The sequence below is a fragment of the Mirounga angustirostris genome, unplaced genomic scaffold (assembly GCF_029215605.1).
Source record: "Mirounga angustirostris isolate CCGP_5_RB_7025 unplaced genomic scaffold, mMirAng1.0.hap1 SCAF_9, whole genome shotgun sequence".
Lineage (NCBI taxonomy): Eukaryota > Metazoa > Chordata > Mammalia > Carnivora > Phocidae > Mirounga > Mirounga angustirostris.
This window is the reverse complement of record NW_026991717.1, coordinates 54,344,188-54,367,308: the sequence shown is the minus strand read 5'-3', so window position 1 is coordinate 54,367,308 and position 23,121 is coordinate 54,344,188. Positions and strand designations below refer to the sequence as shown.

At 38.3% G+C, this 23,121-nt stretch overlaps 1 protein-coding gene across 1 annotated transcript in view; it reads right to left on the bottom strand.

Annotated features, from left to right (window-relative positions):
* The window catches only part of ATP8B4 (ATPase phospholipid transporting 8B4 (putative)), a 266,629-nt gene that overhangs the window by 170,913 nt on the left and 72,595 nt on the right, over window positions 1–23,121 (bottom strand). The window contains exons 4-6 of the mRNA XM_064570495.1: window positions 21,380–21,493; window positions 13,415–13,513; window positions 7,802–7,863 (exon numbers count right to left, since the gene is read on the bottom strand). Coding sequence (XP_064426565.1) covers window positions 7,802–7,863; window positions 13,415–13,513; window positions 21,380–21,493 — 275 coding nt within the window. The remainder of the gene's footprint in view (window positions 1–7,801; window positions 7,864–13,414; window positions 13,514–21,379; window positions 21,494–23,121) is intronic.

Here is a 23,121-nt window from a genome sequence, read left to right as displayed (position 1 = left end):
AGATTCCAAAGAAGACATACAGCCAAGAGACACATGACAAGATGCTCAACGTCACTAAGCATCAGGGAAATGCAAATCAAAATCACAATGAGTTATCACCTCACACCTGTCAAAATGGCTAAAATCAAAAACACAAAGAACAAGTGTTGGAGAGGATATGGAGAAAAAGGAACCCTCCTGCACTGTTAGTAAGAATGCAAACTGGTGCAGCCACTGTGGAATACAGTATGGAGGTTCCCGGAAAAATTAAAAATAGAACTACGCTATGATTCAGTAATTGTACTAATGAGTATTTAACCAAAGAATATAAAAACACTAATTTGAATGGGTAAATGTGCCCCTAAGCCTATTGCAGCATTATTTACAATAGTCAAATTATGGAAGTATTCCAAGTCTCCATCAACAAACAAATGGATAAAGAAGAAATGGGGTGTGTGTATATATGTATTAATATAATAATATATAATATTCCAGTATATATTAGTCATAAAAAAGACTGAAATCTTGCCATTTCAACAACATAGATGGATCTAGAGTATAATGCTAAGTGAAATAAGTCACTAAGAGAAGGGCAAATATCATATTATTTCACTCATATGTGGAATTTAAGAAACAAATGAACAAAGAAAAAAGAGAGAGAAACCAAAAAAACAGACTCTTAACTACAGAGATCAAACAGATGGTTACCAGAGGGGAGGTGGATGGGAGGATGGGTGAAATAGATGAAGGGGATTAAGAGTACACTTACCCTGATGAGCACCAGGTATTATACGGAAGTGTTGAATCACCGTATTATACACCTGATACTAATATAACACTGTATGTTAACCACACTGGAATTAAAATAAAAAAATAAAAGAACAAAATTTTTTTAAAGAAACAGGTAAAGTTCCTTTTAATAATATATTTTATTTAACCAGTATATACAAAATATTATCATTTCAAAATGAAACCAATATAAAAAAATTATTAATGACATATCTTATATTCTCTTTCTGGCACTAAGTCTTCAAAATCTGGGATGTACTTTATACCTAAGAGCACATCTTAATTTGGATCCACCACACTGTAAGTGTTCAGTAGCCACATGTGACCAGTGGCTGCCTAACTGAGTAGCAGGAGATCTCTACACTCCTTTCCTTGTCTAAAATCCATAGGTGTAGAAATGTTGATGGGACAGAGCAAATTGGAATTTGCATAAATACATGAAAGTCAGCAAATGATTCCACAGAAGACAAGACCTGTAATAGGAACAGGTGTTGGAAATAAAAGACAAAAATGGGAAAAATTAAAATTTGAATTTCTGAAGGAAAGAAAAACATGGCAAAGTAATTGATCAGCCAAGTGTTTGACTAAAAATGTGAGCTTTACTATTAAAAAAAAAATGTAAGCATTACAGAACTATTTCTTTGTAAGGATATTTATTATGTGGAAAAATGATGCTTACCACTTTAAAAATTAATGGTATTCCCTTCCTTGGATATCTTTTAAAATCAGAGAAATACAGACATAAAGATATATATATGGACATAGGAATGGCTTCACTTAGGAGTTCTCAACTCTCCGTGCATAGAATCATCTTGGAAACTTAAAAAACACTGGGGTCTCACCTCCAAGACCTTCATTTAATTACTCTGGGGTGTTGCTGGTGCTCTGATACAATGTGCAGCCTAGGTTGAAGGGCACCAGATTAGATGACCTCTGCGGGGACTATCACAAACCTTCTCATTGTCCCTCAGTTGTTTTCAGCGGGGTCAAGGATGTCAGCACAACTTGAGACACCCTCTTAAAACACACTAAGATAGCTATTGGTATTCATACATGCCATCAGCATGTATGTAGTAGTCCCCCCTTATCTGCAGGGGACACATTCCAAGACCCCCAATGGAAGCCTAAAACCACAGATAGTACCAAATCTATACTATGTTTTTTCCTATACAGACATACCTACAATAAAGTTTAATTTATAAATTAGACACAGTAAGAGATTAATAACAAAATAGAACAATTATAACAATATACTTAAAAGTTATGTGAACATGGTCTCTCTCTCTCTCTCAAAATATCCTATTGTACTTCACTCACCCTTCTTCTTGTGATGATGTGAGATGATAAAATGCCTACATGATCAGAGGAAGTGAAGTTAATGACATAGACACTGTGATGTAGCATTAGGGCTACTACTGACCTTCTGATGAGATGTCAGAAGGTCGATCACCTGCTTCCAGACCATGGTTGAGTACGGGTAACTGAAACCATGGAAAGCAAAAGTGCAGGGAAAGGGGGGCTACAGTATTTCATAGCTTGGGGCAAAAATGTGCATTTCCTATTCAGTAGTCACATTAATTTCTACAATATGGAATCATGCCACCTCTACTTAGTTTTAAAACTAAAGTCAGCAAATTTTGTCAAAGGCTAATACAATACCTATCTCTTAAGCACTTTCACATAACAGATTGCAAATACAGAAGATTGGTCCAAATTTGAAAGGAATATGAGTAACAAAATCAAAAACATAAAATTGAAAGGAAGGTTATAAAAAGAAGGGTTTTATCACTCTATTTTGTGACTTAGGTTTACAGCGTTTAGCATTACAGCTTACGCAATGCTAAGAACGTAGATGAGTAATGTGCATAATACAAATATATATTACATAGAGATAAACTACATCTATGTTATGTAATTATGTTTATATTCCTATAATTGTATACACAGTCCTTCAAATACAAAATAAATAGTGAAGTCCACACTTACACATCACTCATGAAGGGGTAGAATTCTAATTTAGGCTCTTACTTACCAGGGGACCCTGAACAAGTCACTCCCTTTTGGGGTCTTAATCTCTTCATCTCTAAAATGGAGCACTATTACCCACACCTTGGGGGTTTTTTATGAAAGTTAAATGCTGGAGTGGTGGGGGGTGCGAGGGATTGGGTGACTGGGTGATAGACATTGGGGAGGGTATGTGCTATGGGGAGCTCTGTGAATTGTGTAAGACTGTTGAATCACAGACCTGTACCTCTGAAACAAATAATACATTATATGTTAAAAAAAAAATAGAAGAAGATAGCAGGAGGGAAAAAATGAAGGGGGGGAAATCGGAGGGGGAGACGAACCATAAAAGATTATGGACTCTGAAAAACAAACTGAGGGTTCTAGAGGGGAGGGGGTGGGGGGATGGGTTAGCCTGGTGATGGGTATTAAAGAGGGCACATTCTGCATGGAGCACTGGGTGTTATACACAAACAATGAATCATGGAACACTACATCAAAAACTAATGATGTAATGTATGGTGATTAACATAACATAAAAAAAAAGAAAAAAAATGTGGAAGCCCTGGAGCCAATGCATGGTAGTTGCTCAATAAATATGTGTTGAATCTGAATGTAGCTGCCCACCTTCCTCACTTCTGAGCACAGCAGAAGAGAGACCTAAAGTCCAGAAGGAAAATGAATTGCTCAAAGTCACACAGTGATCACTTACATGGACCTAGGTTTCCTGACTGGTGCTTTCATCCCACCTCCTTCCCCTCAAAAATGTTGACCCTGAGGCTGAAAATGCTTCCCTCTTTCCAAGACAAGCCAATGATGGCTCCTGCCCTAGTACAAAGACCCCAAGTCCAACAATTCCTGCCAGAAGCACACAAAGGAAGCCACAAGTACCTGGCTGTACCCACCCCACTACGACACTCACCTCCAGCAACACCTGGACTCCCCTGGTCCCCTCCAGGCATTTTACTTTATTCCTGGATTGGGACCCACAGGTGCCAAGGATAGACCCAAAAGCACTTTCCTAATATTTTCCATTAACATTGCAATAGGATTTAGTACATGTTAACTACTGTTTCACATCAGGTTCCCTAGAAACAGATCCTGAGATAAGGTTTCATGTTCAAATGGTTCATTAGGAAAGTACCTCCAGGAGAAACTGGTAAGGGACATGAAAAGCAACACTGGGGAAAGGGATAAAGCCACAAATGATGTGACTGCAGGCAAAGTCCCATCCTCCATCTGATCTCAAGAGTGCTAGAGAGTCATCTGCCTTCGGCTCAGGTCATGATCCCAGGGTCCTGGGATCGAGTCCCGCATTAGGCTCCCTGCTCCGCGGGGAGCCTGCTTCTCCCTCTGCCTCTGTCTCTCTCTGTCTCTCATGAATAAATAAATAAAATCTTTAAAAAAAAAAAAAAGAAGAGTGCTAGAGAGTACAAATTAACCTCAGAGCTTGCTCAACCTGAGGCAGGGGCACTGCTCTTTCATACTCTTGCACCCATCAGTCATTGGCTCCAGTAACTCAAGGGCAGTGCTCTGAAGAAAACAGCAGGGGCAAGCACTTATAAGCAATGCACACAGAAGCTGGGGATGAACACAGAAGATGGTGGGGATCTAGGCAGAGCACCAACAATATCCTCTACAACCACCAGCTCTAAGGAAGGACTCCAAGCTCCCTGGGATATCTCAGATCTGAGCCCATTTAATCTCTCCAATTTTTCAAAAATCTAAATAGTGGAAAGCCATCTCCACAGCCTGAGTACATTGTACAAAGACCACCACCCAGCCACTGGAATTGGCCAATGATGGAACTCAGCAAAATTAGACACATCAAAGTCCTCTGGAAGAGTGTTCTTTCAACAAGGATACTTGTTACTGTTCAGTTTGCAAATTAAATAGACACAGTGCTAGGCTCAAGGGACACAGATATGATCAAGAGATGACCTCTGCCCTAGAGGAGCTCACAGCAATGGGCAATCTTATAAATGGAAAGTCTTGCCTGATTTCTTACTGAATCCTAAAGAATGCTGCATACTCAATGATATGTGCTTCTCCCTTCAACTTTATAGGATCAGCAACAATACATATCAAAACATCACACCATATTGAATTACAAAGAGATGCTACTTCATAAGGAATCAATGGAAAGCTAAATGAAACCACGAGAAAGTAACACTAATACTGCTTCTAGCAATAATGATAATGATAGCTAGCATGTGTGGGAGGCATACAATCATCAAGTTTCTCAGTGTGTAAGTTCCTGGATTAATCCCTTGGCCTCCAAGTAGAGGCCCCAATATCTATCACTGCCCAGGTATTGCCACAAGATTTAACTGATAAACAGGGGAAGGGAGAGAAAACTGAATGGGAAGAAATCAGAGAGGGAGACAAACCATGAGAGACTCTGGACTCCGGGAAACAAACTGAGGTTACAGAATGGAGGGGGTGGGGGGATGGGTGACCGGGTGATGGGTATTAAGGAGAGCATGTGTTGCGATGAGCACTGGGTGTTATCTGCAACTAATGAATTGTTGAACACTACAACAAAAACTTATGACGTACTATATGTTGGCTAACTGAACATAATGAAAAAAATATTTAACTGGAAATTTGAGGGAAATTAAAAGATATGCTAGGGCCGTTATTTCAAACTCATTATGTAATTGTACATATTTTAAACGTACTTTATATGAGATGATACTTCAGAGGAATAAGATTTATTATCAAATGTTCCTTGAGGAATTAGTCATATCATATTCATGGCAGATCTAATACACAGTCAGAACTGCAAGACTTGAAAAAGTCCAGATATGCAACAGTACAGCTCAAAGCAACACACCACATTAGCTTACAAAGTTTCACCACCTCTTAAGAACTTGCTCCAGACCACAGAATTATTTGGGATCAAGACTAAACTCATACTGGGCACCTGGGTGGCTCAGTTGGTTAAGCGACTGCCTTCAGCTCAGGTCATGATCCTGGAGTCCCTGGATCGAGTCCCGCATCGGGCTCCCTGCTCGGCAGGGAGTCTGCTTCTCCCTCTGACCCTCCCCTCTCTCATGTGCTCTCTCTCATTCTCTCTCTCTCAAATAAATAAATAAAATCTTAAAAAAAAAAAAGACTAAACTCATACTTAAAGTCCCTCTGAGTGCAAAATCCATGCTTTTAAACACCACACTATAGTGGCAACGATTAAAAACCTGCTAACATTGGCAATGTCCACAATAGCCAAACTGTGGAAAGAGCCAAGATGTCCATCGACAGATGAATGGATAAAGAAGATGTGGTATATATATTCAATGGAATATTATGCAGCCATCAAAAGGAATGAGATCTTGCCATTTGCAACGACGTGGATGGAACTGGAGGGTATTATGTTGAGTGAAATAAGTCAAACAGAGAAAGACATGTATCATATGATCTCACTGATATGAGGAATTCTTAATCGCAGGAAACAAACTGAGTGTTGTTGGAGTGGGGGGTGGGGTGGGAGGGATGGGGGGACTGGGTGATAGACACTGGGGAGTGTATGTGCTCTGGTAAGCGCTGTGAATTGTGCAAGACTGTTGAATCTCAGATCTGTACCTCTGAAACAAATAATGCAATATATGTTAAGAAAAAAAAAAAAGAAGAAGAAGAAGAAGGTAGCGGGAGGGGAAGAATGAAGCGGGGGAAATCGGAGGGGTAGACGAACCATGAGAGACGATGGACTCTGAAAAACAAACAGGGTTCTAGAGGGGAGGGGGGTGGGAGGATGGGTTGGCCTGGTGGTGGGTATGTAGGAGGGCACATTCTGCATGGAGCACTGGGTGTTATGCACAAACAATGAATCATGGAACACTTCATCTAAAACTAATGTTGTAATGTAAGGGGATTAACATAAGAATAAAAAAATTAAAAAAAAAAAAAAAAAAAAAAAAAAAAAAAAAAAAAACCTGCTAACATTGGAAATGAACCACATGGTTCCAGGCATCTTTATGGCTTATCCGTGTCACACTGGAATCACACTTTCAGAGCTCTGTCTTTACCATTATAGTTTTAAAGTATGATCATTTTCCTTCATTGTGCATTTAACACTATTTTCTAAAACAAGCAAATACAGAAAAACTGTATGTATTCATTATGCTATTAGTGATCAGTCAACATTTGAGTTATGGAAAGAGATTAATTACTTCAATCCTACCAATTACTGTCTAGATTACACCTAGTCCCTCTTAATATCTTTATCATTTCCTGGAATTTCATTTTATGATATTCATTTTATTAATTCATTTTATGATATTCATTTTATGATATTCCCTTTAAAAGTTCTATTCTTCACAGTATCCAAATGATTCAAAATCATCGGCAAATGTGATTGACTGCCAGAATGTATTGTAAGTTTACTTTGTCACATGTTATTATTAGCAGAAAAGGACAAAGAGTAAGAAACAATGGAATGAAGGTTTGAAATATATTTTTGCTAAGTTTTCTGGAGGTGTTTCTGCTGTTATTAGTGTATAAATACATGTTTTAAAGCATTTTAAATTCAAGAATCATTCCCATAAATATTTATCAACTTAAAAGCAATGAAAATCTGTGTTATGGTGGATAATCCATTCTAAATTCAACTATCAAGTAAATGCAAGGTTCTTATCACTATCACTTGATACAGTAATGTGTTAAAGTCTGTCTAGCAATATTTCCCAGAAATTAACTAATTGAATAATTAAACATTTATGAAACATTGACTACATACAAGACATAGCATAGGTGCCAATTTTAAGCAATATTAGACCTAAAAATGAAGTGATAACAGCGTGTCCGTGTTCCACAGAACAAACTCCATAGGGATTTGAAGTTGAATGGGCAGCACAGCACTGGTTGAACATTTAGAAAAACCATGAAGAAGAAATGGACTTTCGTTGTAGTTTTTAATAAATTGAAAGGGAAAAGTAACATATACTTAATTAAAAGAGAAAGCCACCAACTTCCAAGACCTGTTTTGTGGTCCCAGAAATCTCAAAAATAACCCAAAGAATTTATTTCTTACTTGCTGTCGATGAGCACTTCAGATAGCCGATTATTCACTTGATTATCACTCTTATGGCGAAACTGAAAGTCAAAATGTTTGTGGGAAAAAAAAACATATTAAATCATACTTTGTCAGCACAAATAGGAACACTAAAAATACTTTGAGTTCATCTGTTTGGACAATATCACCATCAATCCAAAATTACTAATTTAAGTTTATGCTTACCTTGAACCCACCTCCATGTGTTCTAAATCTGAATCAATATCCTTCTCCCTAACCCTTCTCTGGGTGTTACCAATGGAACAAGTTGAGCCACATGCTCTTCTAATTCCCACACATTTTTAGGTGCTTCTAAGAAGACAATATGCTCTTTACTTGGCCACACAGTTCCAGAGAAAACTATATTTTGAGATCTTCAACAAGGAAAGGAGGCTTCCATTTCTCTCACATATGTCCTCAATACTTCATTGGAACATCAGTCATTCTTTTGTATGGATTTCTTTGAAGCCAAGAAATTACTTGTAATAACATGTATTTTTATTCTCCAGAAATTCTAATTGTTAACAGTAATCTTATGAAACACTGAGCATTTAAAACAAAACTCAAAATACAATACTAAACCACATTTGGTATGGATTTGTTTTTTTATGCCCAAGTGATACTATTTCTTATTGTATATTCCAGTAATGTAAACATCTTATACTGCTTAGAAGAATCCAAGTACTATGAGCACTATACTAAACTCATAAATTAACAGCCATTCAGATAAGACTATCATCAAAATTAGTGCTTTTCCATTTAAAAAATTCAAAATATCAATATCACAATATATAAGATGCTTCAACCAGTCCTTTTCTTTTTTAATATCCTTCCCAAATCTATTCCAATCTCTCTATTATGCTATGCCCAGTGCATGCAATTACCCTGACTGCCAGGTATAAGTTAAAGGATATTTATCAGGTAAAATACGATACCTAACATTTGCTAACATGAAAACATTTATAGTATCAGTAGAGGACTAAATTAAGTCAGCCCATCATTGGCATGCAAACTTCTCCTTCCCAATAGAATAGAAAAATTATTTTGTCTGAGTATAGCTTTGATGAGGGTGTTGGATATTTTGTGTTTGCTCCTCTATATCCACATCCCATCTTCTCCACTCTACCCTTGTTATGGGAAGCTGACCTATAAGGTCCTTACCCTCTGGCTCCTGGTTTGCTTTGGCCAGTAGTTGGTTGTGGCAGAAGATCAGAGTAGCCAGAGGAGACAGAAATGGGCTATTTTCCCATTCAAGCTAAGTTAGCTTGAAGGCAGGCCCAGCTGTCATGAGCAGAAGTCAGATACAGGTAACTGCTTCCTCCCTTTGTCCCTTCAGACAGAGAAGTAGTATGGCCATCTGTGTTACTAAACTATGTGCTTTTCTTTGACAACTTTTCTTTTGCCCTTTTGTAAATAGTGCATTCATTATTAATCTTTCTTCAACCTTACTCATTTCAGGGTGACATCACTTTCCTGCCAAGACCCTGACTGATAAATATATCTGGTTATTGAACCCATACACATTATCACAAAAATAAAAGCATATTCAAGAATTAACTGCAGTAGAGACAAAAAGGAGACTTAGTATTTAGTCACATCTGTATCTAACCAGAAAATAATCCCCTAAACGGACTGGCTGGGAATCACAGAAAAGGACCTATCAGTTCACTCCCTGAAAGCTGAGCAGTTTATTCTCTGGGCCTCAAAATAAACCACTTTCACTTCAGCTCAGGCTTTGCCAAGAAGTGCTGGTATTGGAACAGAATCTGGTAGGAGTGGAAATGGTAGTCTCATGCCCAGGCTGACTCTTCTTGACAATTTCTACTTTAGAAACAGATATGAAGGCTTAGAGAAGAACTATCCAGGACAGGAAGGGAGCAGAGGACTAGCATTGATTGTATACCAGACAGGCTCTGTGCAAAGTGCTTTACACATAGCATCTCATTTTGTCCTTCCAACAGTTGGGGTGTCATTAGCCACATGATACAGACAAGGAAGGGTTCAGAGAAGTGGTTTCACTCATATCATACTGTTAGAACATAGTAGGGTAAGGTGTCTCTCTTCAAAGCCCATGTTCTTTCTAGTCTACCATTTTACTCTACTATGAATTGTGACTATAACAAATAAGACATTTAAAGCCAATATGTAGAAACTCAAGCATCTAAATAAGTACTATTTCCCTGAAAGATCAGATATTGTGGAAAAGACACACATTTACTCCAAAGTTGTCATTATGGAAATCATTGTTAAAATTTCTTCTCCTAGAATTACTTGGAGCATTCTTTGGAATATCCTCTTATTCTTTGAAGATGGAGCTATTTACCCTTAGGAAAGACATGAAGGGATGTCTTATGTTTGGAAATATACAAAAGCTTCTCCTAGAAAGCAGGTAGGGTAGAGTGCCTGGGTGGCTCAGATGGTTAAGCGTCTGCCTTCAGCTCGGGTCATGATCCCAGGGTCCTGGGATGGAGCCCCACATCAGGCTCCCTGCTCAGCAGGGAGCCTGCTTCTCCCTCTCTCTCTGCCTGCCGCTCCTCCTGCTTGTACTCTCTCTCTGTCAAATAAATAAAATCTTTAAAAAGAAAATAAAGCAGGTAGGGTAAATATGTTTTTAGGGGCTGGGAAATGGCATTTGTTTCCAAAGCTGGGTGAACACAAAATTACAAGATTGGCTTTCTTCTGTACCTTGTACACTGACCATGAAGGCAACTCTATATGAGGAGCTCCAAAGTACTGTGAACAATGGCAATCTCACAGGAATGAATAAATTCCAAGCTGACCACTTTTAAGTGACATGTTCATTAGTATGAACAGGTCCTGTGTGTTGGTTAAAAATCATGCCTCAAAAAAGAAAAAAAATCCTGCCTCAAAGGTTATAGTCACAATATGAACCATGAAATACATGAGGCACTTCATTAAAAATGAAGAGAGTCATATCTTATGTATCCTATAGAAACATGATATATGAAGACAAACACATTATATACATGGACAATTTTCAAATGAGTCACATCAAACTGTTGATTTATCAAAAAATTATACATAAGATCCAAAGGGGTACGTGCACCCCAATGTTTATAGCAGCAATGTCCACAACAGCCAAACTATGGAAAGAGCCAAGATGTCCATTGACAGATGAATGGATAAAGAAGATGTGGTGTATATACATACAATGGAATATTATGTAGCCATCAAAAGGAATGAAATCTTGCCATTTACAATGACATGGATGCAACTGGAGGGTATTATGCTGAGTGAAATAAGTCAATCAGAGAAAGACATATATCATATGATCTCACTGATATGAGGAACTCTTAATCTCAGGAAACAAACTGAGGGTTGCTGGAGTGGTGGGGGGTGGGAGGGATGGGGTGGCTGGGGGATAGACATTGGGGAGGGTATGTGCTATGGTGAGTGCTGTGAAGTGTGTAAGACTGTTGAATCACAGACCTGTACCTCTGAAACAAATACATTACATGTTAAAAAAAAAAAAGAAGATAGTAGGAATGGTAAAATGAAGGGGGGCAAATCAGATGGGGAGACGAACCATGAGACTATGGACTCTGAGAAACAAACTGAGGGTTCTAGAGGGGAGGGGGATGGGGGGATGGGTTAGCCTGATGGGTATTAAGGAGGGCACGTACTGAATGGAGCACTGAGTGTTACACGCAAACAATGAATCATGGAACACTACATCAAAAACTAATGATGTAATGTATGGTTATTAACATAACACAATAAAATTTTTTAAAAATTATACATAAAACAACTATGAGGAAGGATCATATGAACCAACTTGATAAGCACAAATCTCCCCATCTCACTTACCCATACTCAACCACTCTCAGTAGGGCTGGGTTCCCACATCCTCCATGAAGTCTTCCCTAATCCCTAATTCACACTCCACCTCCACTACCAACTAGCCTTTGAAGGGCATCTTCCTCCCACAAAGAACCAAGGTGCTTTGTTTTTTTATGATGATTCCTAACTTTTTTATGTCATATTATTGTTATTCGTGTACATGTCTCATTTTCCCTTGCTGGATTTTAAGCTTTTTTTAACTTCAGGTTCTGTGTTGCTTTTTATTTTTTGTGGGGTTTTGTTTTTTTGTTTTTTGTGGGTTTTTTTGCATTCCCCATATAGCTTAGCACAGAGGGGTGTGAATAAAGGCCAGTGTTCCAAAGCCAAACCAACTCAGGTAGACTATAAGTTAAACCCTAGAACAACCACTGTATATATGCCTACAAAGCCAATAATAAAGAAGGAATCACAAATATACTCAGTCTAAAAGAAGAAAAATGGAACAATGAACCAATGAGGCATACAGAAAGCAGTAACAAGATGATAGGTTTAAATCTAATCATAATGATATTCATATTAAATGTAAATGGGTTAAACATTCCAATTAAGAGATTTTCAGATTGTATAAAAAAATCATTACCTAGTTATATGCTATCTACAAGACACCCACTTTAAAGACATAGATAAGTTAAAAACAGACAACAGGAAATATGAGTTCACAGAAGAAGCTTAGGTTAGGAATATAAATATATAAGTCACTGGCATATAGACAATTATTGAGGCTAGGGCACATGCAATCACTCAGGGTGAGAATATGGCTCAGTCCATGAAGCGTCTGCCTTCGGCTCAGGCCATGATCCTGGAATCCCAGAATGGAGCCCCACAGTCTGGCTCCCTGCTCGGTGGGGAGTATGCGTCTCCCTCGCCCTCTGCCCCTCCGTCTGCTCCTTCTCTCTGTCTCTCAGTCATTCTCTCAAATAAATAAATAAATAATTTTTAAAAAAATAAATTTAGCATGTTTGGTTTGTGCAAGACTGTGTTTTAAATCTTTGCATTTTAATGACCTCCCTTGGTTTATGCAGACTTCAAAATTCTCTATTGTTTTATACTTCACTTATTTACATTAGTTGCCTGACTTTTGAAGTGATTTGATTTTGCAACTCCTGGTATAATGAGCATAGAATGTGAGAGTACCTAACATCTACCAATTCCCAAAACTTAGAGAAACACATAGGATATAGGATAAATAATACTTCCCTGGGTAGAAGCAAATTTGTGTTCTAATTCTGCTCTTACCACTAATTGGTTGTATGATCATTAGCAAATCACTAGTTCTTTAGAGACTTTGGTTTCCTCATCCATAAAATGAAGGAGTAAGTCTAATTATTCAAGCCCTCTTGCCTTTAACATAAACAGGCTCTGGTTCTATGACATCTGTATTAGTCACTAAACAAATAGCAAAAGAGTTTTATATAATACTGACCAAAAGAGCTCCATTCAAAAATTCCAAATGGATCCCAATTTTTTATTTTTTTTATTTTTTATTATTATTTTTTTTTAATGAGAGAGAGAGAGAGCACATGAGAGGGGGGAGGGTCAGAGGGAGAAGCAGACTCCCCGCCGAGCAGGGAGCCCGATGCGGGACTCGATCCTGGGACTCCAGGATCATGACCTGAGCCGAAGGCAGTCACTCAACCGACTGAGCCACCCAGGCGCCCCCCCCAATTTTTTATTTTTGAGAGGTCACAATTGAAATCAAAACCTCAAAAATGCTCAAAAGCAAATACTCACATAGTCATCTGTGGCATCTTTGACAGCTGTCATAGTTATCACCAAGACCAAAGGCACAATGGTGGTAAACCAGGTCAAGGAGGAGATTTCTGGAATCAGCTAAAACAAACATTTCACATAGTTTAAGTCTTTTAAGTTAGGAAATACGTCTTCCAAATTTTGTCATTATATACCACTCACAGAAAGTAATGGAATTATATTCAGTTATTGGTACAAATGCAGAATAACTTTCAATAATTATTTGCATTCACTTATAAGACACACAGAAGTATCACTGAACCAATTTTCAGGCTATTTGACACACACAAAAAAATTTTATACCAACTTGAGAAGTAAGCTTCTTGAAATCTTTCAGATAATCTTTCCCCAGAATGATACATGTCACTTGCCTTTTCTCTGCTTCTCATCTCAACTTTTAACAATTTTACTAACTTCTCACCAATTCCAAAAGAGATTCTTTGAGCATCTACTTTGCACCAAATACTGTGCCAAGTACTTCCCATATATTATGTCATTTGACCCTCAGAAAGTTCATTGAGTTAGATTCTGTACCAGAGTTGTCTTGCACACACCCATAGGATTTGTATTCCACGTAAATAACACCCCCAGTGCACAACATAGAATACATTGTGAATAGTGCCCTGGAGTCAGGAAATGCTGCAGCCCTAGGTTATCGTTTTCCCATTTTGTAAATAAGTAACTGAAAGGTCACTCTACTGGGTCAAGAACATACACTGCTAAAATTTGAACCTAGATATATTTGCCTCCAAAACCACCCACATGAGAGAGACATAATGACAGTTGAGAGGATTCTCTTAGAAAGGTGGTTTTCTTTTTTTTTATGTTTTATTGGGGTTTTTTTTGTGTGGGCGTGTGTGTTTTTTTATTTTATTTTATTATGTTATGTTAATCACCATACATTACATCATTAGTTTTTGATGTAGTGTTCCATAATTCATTGTTTGCATATAACACCCAGTGCTCCCTGCAGTACATGCCCTCCCTAATACCCATCACCGAGATAACCCATCCCCCCAAACCCCCCGCCCCTCTAAAACCCTCAGTTTGTTTCTCAGAGTCCATAGTCTCTCATGGTTCATCTCCCCCCTCTGATTCCCCCCTTCATTTTCCCTTCCTTCTCCTAATGTCCTCCATGCTATTCCTTATGTTCCACAAATAAGTGAAACCATATGATAATTGACTTTCTCTGCTTGACTTATTTCACTGAGCATAATCTCCTCCAGTCCCATCCAGGTTGATGTAAAAGTTAGGTATTTATCCTTTCTGATGGCTGAGTAATATTCCATTGTATATATGGACCACATCTTCTTTATCCATTCATCTGTTGAAGGGCATCTCGGCTCTTTCCACAGTTTGGCTATTGCGGACATTGCTGCTGTGAACATTGGGGTGCATATGGCCCTTCTTTTCACTACATCTGTGTCTTTGGGGTAAATACCCAGTAGTGCAATTGCTGGGTCATAGGGTAGCTCTATTTTTAATTTTTTGAGGCACCTCCACACTGTTTTGCAAAGTGCCTGTACTAACTTGCATTCCCACCAGTAGTGTAACAACCTTTCTCTACAACCTCTCCAACATTTGTTGTTTCTTGCCTTGTCAATTTTCTTGCCATTCTAACTGGTGTAAGGTGGTATCTCAATGTGGATTCCCTGGGGAATGCTACCAAACATTCAAAGAAGACATAATACCTATTCTCCTGAAGCTGTTTCCAAAAACAGAAACAGAAGGAAAGCTTCCAGACTCATTCTATGAGGCCAGCATTACCTTAATCCCCAAACCAGGCAAAGACCCATCAAAAAGGAGAATTTCAGACCAATATCCCTGATGAATATGGATTCCAAAACCCTCAAAAAAATCCTAGCTAATAGGATCCAACAATACATTAAAAGGATCATGCACCACAACCAAGTGGGATTTATCTCCGGGATGCAAGTGTGGTTCAACATTTGCAAATCAATCAATGTGATAGAACACATTAATAAGAGGAAAGAGGAGAACCATATGGTCTTCTCAATTGATGCAGAAAAAGCATTTGACAAAATACAGCATCCTTTCATGATTAAAACTCTTCAGAGTATAGGGATAGAGGGAACATTCCTCAAGTTCATAAAATCCATCTATGAAAAACCCACAGCGAATATCACCCTCAATGGGGAAAAGATGAGAGCCTTTCCCTTAAGATCAGGAACACGTCAAGGATGCCCACTCTCGCCACTATTGTTCAACACAGTACTAGAAGTCCTAGCAACAGCAATCAGACAACAAAAAGAAATAAAAGGTATTCAAACTGGCAAAGAGGAAGTCAAACTCTCTCTCTTCGCAGATGACATGATACTTTATGTGGAAAATCCAAAAGACGCCACCCCCAAATTACTTGAACTCATACAGCAATTCAGTGCATACAGAAATCAATGCACAGAAATCAGTGGCTTTCTTATACACCAACAATAAGACAGAAGAAAGAGAAATTAAGGATTCGATCCCATTTACAATTGCACCCAAAACCATAAGTACCTAGGAATAAATCTAACCAAAGAGGCAAAGAATCTGTGCTTAGAAAACTATAGAATACTCATGAAAGAAATTGAGGAAGACACAAAGAAATGGAAAAACGTTCCATGCTCATGGATTGGAAGAACAAATATTTTGAAAATGTCAATACTTCCTAGAGCAACCTACACATTTAATGCAATCCCTATCAAAATACCATCAACTTTTTTCAAAGAAATGGAACAAATAATCCTAAAATGTGTGTGGAACCAGAAAAGACCCCGAGTAGCCAGAGGAATGTTGAAAAAGAAAAGCAAAGCTAGCGGCATCACAATTCCGGACTTCCAGCTCTATTACAAAGCTGTCATCATCAAGACAGTATGGTACTGGCACAAAAACAGACACATAGATCAATGGAACAGAATAGAGAGCCCAGAAATGGACCCTCAACTCTATGGTCAACTAACCTTTGACAAAGCAGAAAAGAACGTCCAATGGAAAAAAGTCTCTTCAACAAATGGTGTTGGGAAAATTGGATAGCCACATGCAGAAGAATGAAACTGGACTATTTCCTTACACCACACACGAAAATAGACTCAAAATGGATGAAAGACCTCAATGTGAGAAAGGAGTCCATCAAAATCCTAAAGGAGAACACAGGCAGCAACCTCTTCGACCTCAGCCACAGCAACTTCTTCCTAGAAACATCTCCAAAGGCAAGGGAAGCAAGGGCAAAAATGAACTATTGGGACTTCATCAAGATAAAAAGCTTTTGCACAGCAAACCGTCAACAAAACCAAAAGACAACCAATGGAATGGGAGAAGATATTGGCAAATGACATGTCAGATAAAGGGCTAGTATCCAAAATCTATAAAGAACTTCTCAAACTCAACACCCAAAGAACAAATGATCCAATCAAGAAATGGGCAGAAGATATGAACACACATTTTTCCTAAGAAGACATCCAAACGGCCAACAGACACATGAAAAAGTGCTCAACATCACTCGGCATCAGGGAAATCCAAATCAAAACCTCAATGAGATACCACCTCACACCAGTCAGAATGGCTAAAATTAACAAGTCAGGAAACGACAGATGTTGGCGGGGATGCGGAGAAAGGGGAACCCTCCTACACTGTTGGTGGGAATGCAAGCTGGTGCAGCCACTCTGGAAAACAGTATGGAGGTTCCTCAAAAAGTTGAAAATAGAGCTACCCTACGACCCAGGAATTGCACTCCTGGGTATTTACCCCAAAGATACAAATGTAGTGATCCAAAGGGGTACGTGCACCCAATGTTTATAGCAGCAATGTCCACAATAGCCAAACTATGGAAAGAGCCAAGATGTCCATCGACAGATGAATGGATAAAGAAGATGTGATACATACATACACACACACACACAATGGAATATTATGCAGCCATCAAAAAAATGAAATCCTGCCATTTGCAACGACGTGGATGGAACTAGAGGGTATTATGCTAAGTGAAATAAGTCAATCAGAGAAAGACAATTATCATATGATCTCACTGATATGAGGAATTTGAGAAACAAGACAGAGGATCACAGGGGAAGGGAGGAAAAAATGAAACAAGATGAAACCAGAGAGCGAGAAAAATCATAAGAGACTCTTAATCTCAGGAAACAAACTGATGGTTGCTGGAGTGGTCGGGGGTGGGAAGGACAGGGGGCTGGGTGATAGACACTGGGGAGGTTATGTGCTATGGTAAGCGCTGTGAATTGTGTAAGACTGATGAATCACAGACCTGTACCTCTGAAACAAATAATGCATTATATGTTAAAAAAAAAAAAAAAAGATAGTAGGAAGGGAAAAATGAAGGGCGGGAAATCGGAGGGGGAGACGAACCATGAGAGTCTATGGACTCTGAGAAACAAACTGAGAGTTTTAGAGGGGAGGAGGGTGGGGGATGGGTTAGCCTGGTGATGGGTATTAAGGAGGGCACATACTGAATGGAGCACTGGGTGTTACACGCCAACAATGAATCACGGAACACTACATCAAAAACTAATGATGTAATGAATGGTGACTAACATAATATAATAAAATTAAATTAAAAAAAAAGAAGTCCTAGTAACAGCAATCAGGCAACAAAAAGAAAAAAAGGTATTCAAATTGGCAAAGAAGAAGTCAAACTCTCTCTCTTTGCAGATGACATGATACTTTATGTGGAAAATCCAGAAGACTCCACCCACAAATTACTAGAACTCATACAGTAATTCAGTAATGTGGCAAGATACAAAATCAATGCACAGAAATCATTTGCTTTTTTTTTTTTTTAAGATTTTATTTATTTATTTGACAGAGAGAGAGATAGCTAGAGCAGGAACACAAGCAGGGGGAGTGGGAGAGGCAGGCTTCCTGCAGAGCAGGGAGCCCGATGTGGGACTCGATCCCAGGACCCCAGGATCATGACCTGAGCCGAAGGCAGACGCTTAACGACTGAGCCACCCAGGTGCCCTCATTTGCTTTCTTATACACTAACAATGCAACTGTAGAAAGAGAAATTAGAGAAACGATTCCATTTACAAAGCACCAAAAAACAAGATACCTCAGAATAAACCTAACCAAAGACATAAAGGATCTATACTCTAAGAACTACAGAACAGTCATGAAAGAAATTGAAGAAGACACAGAAAGGTGGAAAAACATCCCATGCTCATGGATCAGAAGAATAAACATTTTTAAAATGTCTATGCTACCCAGAGCAATCTATACCTTCAGTGCCATCCCGATCAAAATTCCAATGACATTTTTCAAAGTGCTGGAACAAACAATTCTAAAATTTGTATGGAATCAGAAAAGACCCCGAATTGCCAAGGAAATGTTGAAAAAGAAAAAGCTGGGGGCATTACGTTGCCTGATTTCAAGCTTTATTACAAAGCAGTGATCACCAAGACAGCATGGTACTGGAACAAAAACAGACATATAGACCAATGGAACAGAATAGAGAGCCCAGATATGGACCCTCAACTCTATGGTCAAATAATCTTCGACAAAGCAGGAAGAAATATGTAATGGAAAAAAGACAGTCTCTTCAATAAATGGTGCTGGGAAAATTGGACAGCCACATGCAGAAGAATGACACTCGACCATTCTCTAACACCATACACAAAGATAAACTCAAAATGTAAGACCTCAATGTGAGACAGGAATCCATCAAAATTCTAGAGGAGAACATAGGTAGTAACCTCTTCGACATCAGCCACAGCAACTTCTTTCAAGATACATCTCCAAAGGCTAGTGAAGCAAAAGCAAAAATGAACTTTTGGGACTTCATCAAGATAAAAGTCTTCTGCACAGCAAAGGAAATAGTCAACAAAACAAAGAGGCAACCCACAGAAAGGGAGAAGATATTTGCAAATGACACTACAAACAAAACGCTGATTTCCAAGATCTATAAAGAACTTCTCAAACTCAACAGCCAAAAAACAAATAATCAAGTCAAAAAATGGGCAGAAGACATGAACAGACATTTCTCCAGAGAAGACATACAAATGGCTAACAGACACATGAAAAAATGTTCATCATCATTAGCCATCAGGGAAATTCAAATCAAAACCACATTGAGAAAGGTGGTTTTCAAATGGGGTTAGATATGGAGCTGCTTCAGAGCCATCAGGTAGGAAAGAGTGGGGTGGATACGGTCAGTATGGAAATCAAGCCCCAACAAAAACAGCTCTAAACTAAATCAATCTTATAAAATAGCTTCCATATAACATTAAGAAAAAAATTCAAAATCCTCTGAGGTACCAATAAAAACATTGGCCTGAGTGGCAAAAAAGCTAGATTCTAGTCCTAGTTCTATCATTGACTCATGGTAAAAGCTTTACACATTACTTAACCTTTCTGGATTTCATTTCTTGATCAACAGAAGAAAGGAGACTGGACTAAACCATCCCAAAGGCTCCTTCCAGATACAAAATTCTGTGAGCAAGAGCCTTTTGACTATACACAGAAAGCCATCAGAGAAATGAGCTCAAAATTCTGGAATGACATAAAGAGTTATATAATGAAACCAAAAGCAAATTCATGGGGGGGGGGTAAGAAATCTTGGATTCCAAAGTCTTTTCAATAAATTGTAAGGTATACATTAACTGTGGGATTTCTGTTGTTTTGTTTTGTTGTGCCTGTTCAGCACCCATTTCTTTTCAAGTATACCTTAGGAAACTATCTCACCCCTTCTACTGTCAGTACATACAATGTTGGCAGACTCATTCTATTCTGGCTCCACATTTTGGCATGCGATCTAGGTCAAGACAACTGTTGCTACAAATTCTTGAGCCACCATGGTTAGTTTATGGATAGTGATGTAACTCAGCATGGTCCGGTGAGAGCTAATTGCAAGATTGGTTTTAACAACCAAAAAAAAAAAAAAAAAAAAGATTCATTCTCTTTCTCTCTCCTTCTCTCTTTCTTTTCAATGTTGGGGTTGAAGCCAGGAGAATAAAGGTCTAGAGCTTTCAGGGGCCACCAGGTAAAGAGGACCTGGCTGAGTAAGGCCAACATGAACGAAAGAGAAGCCATATCCTAATGAAATAGTTTGCCCATGAATCCAGTCATACATGAAATGAGATATATTCCTAAATATATTTCCTTTTTGCCTAAACAAATTTAGGTTTCTGATACAACCAAAAGATTCTTAACACAAATATTCAATTAAATAAAAATAGTATTCAAAGCTATTAATCTGGACTGTGCATATCTAACCCATCTTTTTACCTTCTAAAATTAACACAGAGCCCTGCACATTTTGAATGTACCACTTTGGTCTGATTAAATTACTCTAAAATAAATACTAGGTAAATAACCAGCTCTCATGAACTGTTTATGTATATTCTTTGATTTATGCATTTTATTTCCTAAAATATCAGTAAAAGCTGAAATTTCATCTAAGCTCATATTTTAGTCAGATGGGAGAAAAAAGGAAGTTTATTAACTACCAATTAACCACCAAAAACTGTAAAAAATAGTCACTCTACAATGAAATAAGATATAGCATACACCATTTATTACATATATAAGAGATGCCACTGTTCTTAAAAGCAAATGAAATTTGCCCAATTATGTTCCACTAACTACTGCTCAGCTAGACTGCCTCAACTCTGGCACACCCACACTGTGAACTCGAGAAGGAGATAAAGAAAGGAGGGAGGCTATGGACAGTAATTATTAGGATTTGGTTTGGTTCAAATAAAGTACATAGCTGCATTCTAAAATGACCTCAGTGTTTAAAATGATGAATGCACTAGTTTTTACCCATTCCTAACCCTCCCACATTTGTGAAAAGAAACAGCAAAAATAACATTCGAAATCTGATAAGAATGGCTTTACCTAATCGTGAACATTTAGCTGAGTGAATTAGCTTACTTTTTCAAATTATATGAATACTTTTAACAAACAGATGATGAAGAAATACAACCTAAACATTACCTGTAAAATCAGAAGGAAAAGGAAATAGGCATTTGCCACTCTCTGGAACTGTTCAAATAAATTAATTGGCAAGAAGGTAAGAATGTTGTACTTGGATGTGTGGATACGATTATCCTGAAAAAGAAATAGCATCATGTTAGATTGGGGCAAGGCATTGCTCATTATCAGACAGCTCTAAAACTTACAAGGCTAAACATTAATTATGCCAGAACAAGACCGATTAACCAATTATCTAGAAAATTTTAAGTTTTCTTGGCCCAAGGTCTTTATGTTTCCCAAGATGACACTCTCCTGATATAGGTGAAATCACTGGCCAGTGCCATAAAATCATCCATGATTTAAAAATGTATCAAGTACAATACCTGCCCCTGAGATATTTTACTCTTATGCATTCATTCATTTGGCAAATATTGCTTGAGCACCTACTGTATGCAGACACTGAGTTTATGCTGGGGCCCGTGCGGTTGGAAGAAACTTCAGGGATTATCTGGTCCACCTTCCCACCCTTTAGATAACTCTGACAAAGGGATCCTAGGCCTGTCTTTGAAAGTCTGTGATGGAAAACTGACCACCGCACAAAGCAGCCTATTTCTATTTCAGATTTGGAACTGCTAGAAAGGTCTATTATGAGAAACCCAAATCTGCCTCCCTGTAACTTTTTACCATGTGCCAAATTCCATCTCCATGATCACCTACACAATGTCTAAGCCCTTTATATGTTGGAAACCTTCAAATATTTGAAGACCACTCACAGGACTTCCCAAAATCTTCTCTACTCTGATTCAGGCCTTCTCAAACCCCTCAGCCACTCCATGACTTATTTAATAGACATCTCTTCCTGATCAGTTGCTTCTAGATTATCCCAACCTCTCTGCATCTCTCTTAAAACATGCTGCACAGAACCAAACACATATTGCAGATCTGATTCAACCAGCCCAAGTACAGTAGAGACTTTGATGTTGTGTGTTCTGGACTATTGTATTAACATACCTTAAAATTTCATCAGCATTTTAGCAATTGTATCTCTGTTGATTGAGTTTGGATGAACTAAAATCTCTAGATCATTTCTTCATAAATCACTATGAAATCAGGTCTCCCCTTCCTAAACATTTATAGTTGATTTTTTTAAAATACTGATGTACAAGATCTTTCCCTATTATACCAATCTAATGAAAAAAATTAATTTTGAATATACCATCTTTAACTAAATTTTTCTGCCATCAAAAATTTTCAAACATGTGGCTTTTATACATTCTTCCAAAGCTATAGACTAATACATTTCAAAGGACATGAATAAAGACCAAAAAATATATATTTTTTAAAGATTTTATTTATTTATTTGACAGAGAGAGACACAGCGAGAGAGGGAACACAAGCAGGGGGAGTGGGAGAGGGTTAAACAGGCTTCCCGCGGAGCAGGGAGCCCGATGCGGAGCTCCATCCCAGGACCCTGGGATCATGACCTGAGCCGAAGGCAGACGCTTAACGACTAAGCCACCCAGGCGCCCCCCCAAAAAATATTTTTAATTAAAAAAGATAGGTTTCTGTGCTGATGGTGCTCTCGCAAACATGGTGAACATTTCTAAAACCACTGGGCTTCCTGCAAGGAGTGTAGTAAGCACCAACCCCACAAAGTGACACATTTGAGAAAGGCAGATTCTCTTTATGTCCAGGGAAAGCAATGTTATGACAGGAAGCAGAGTGGCTATGGTGAACAGACTGAGCTGATTTTCTAGCAAAAG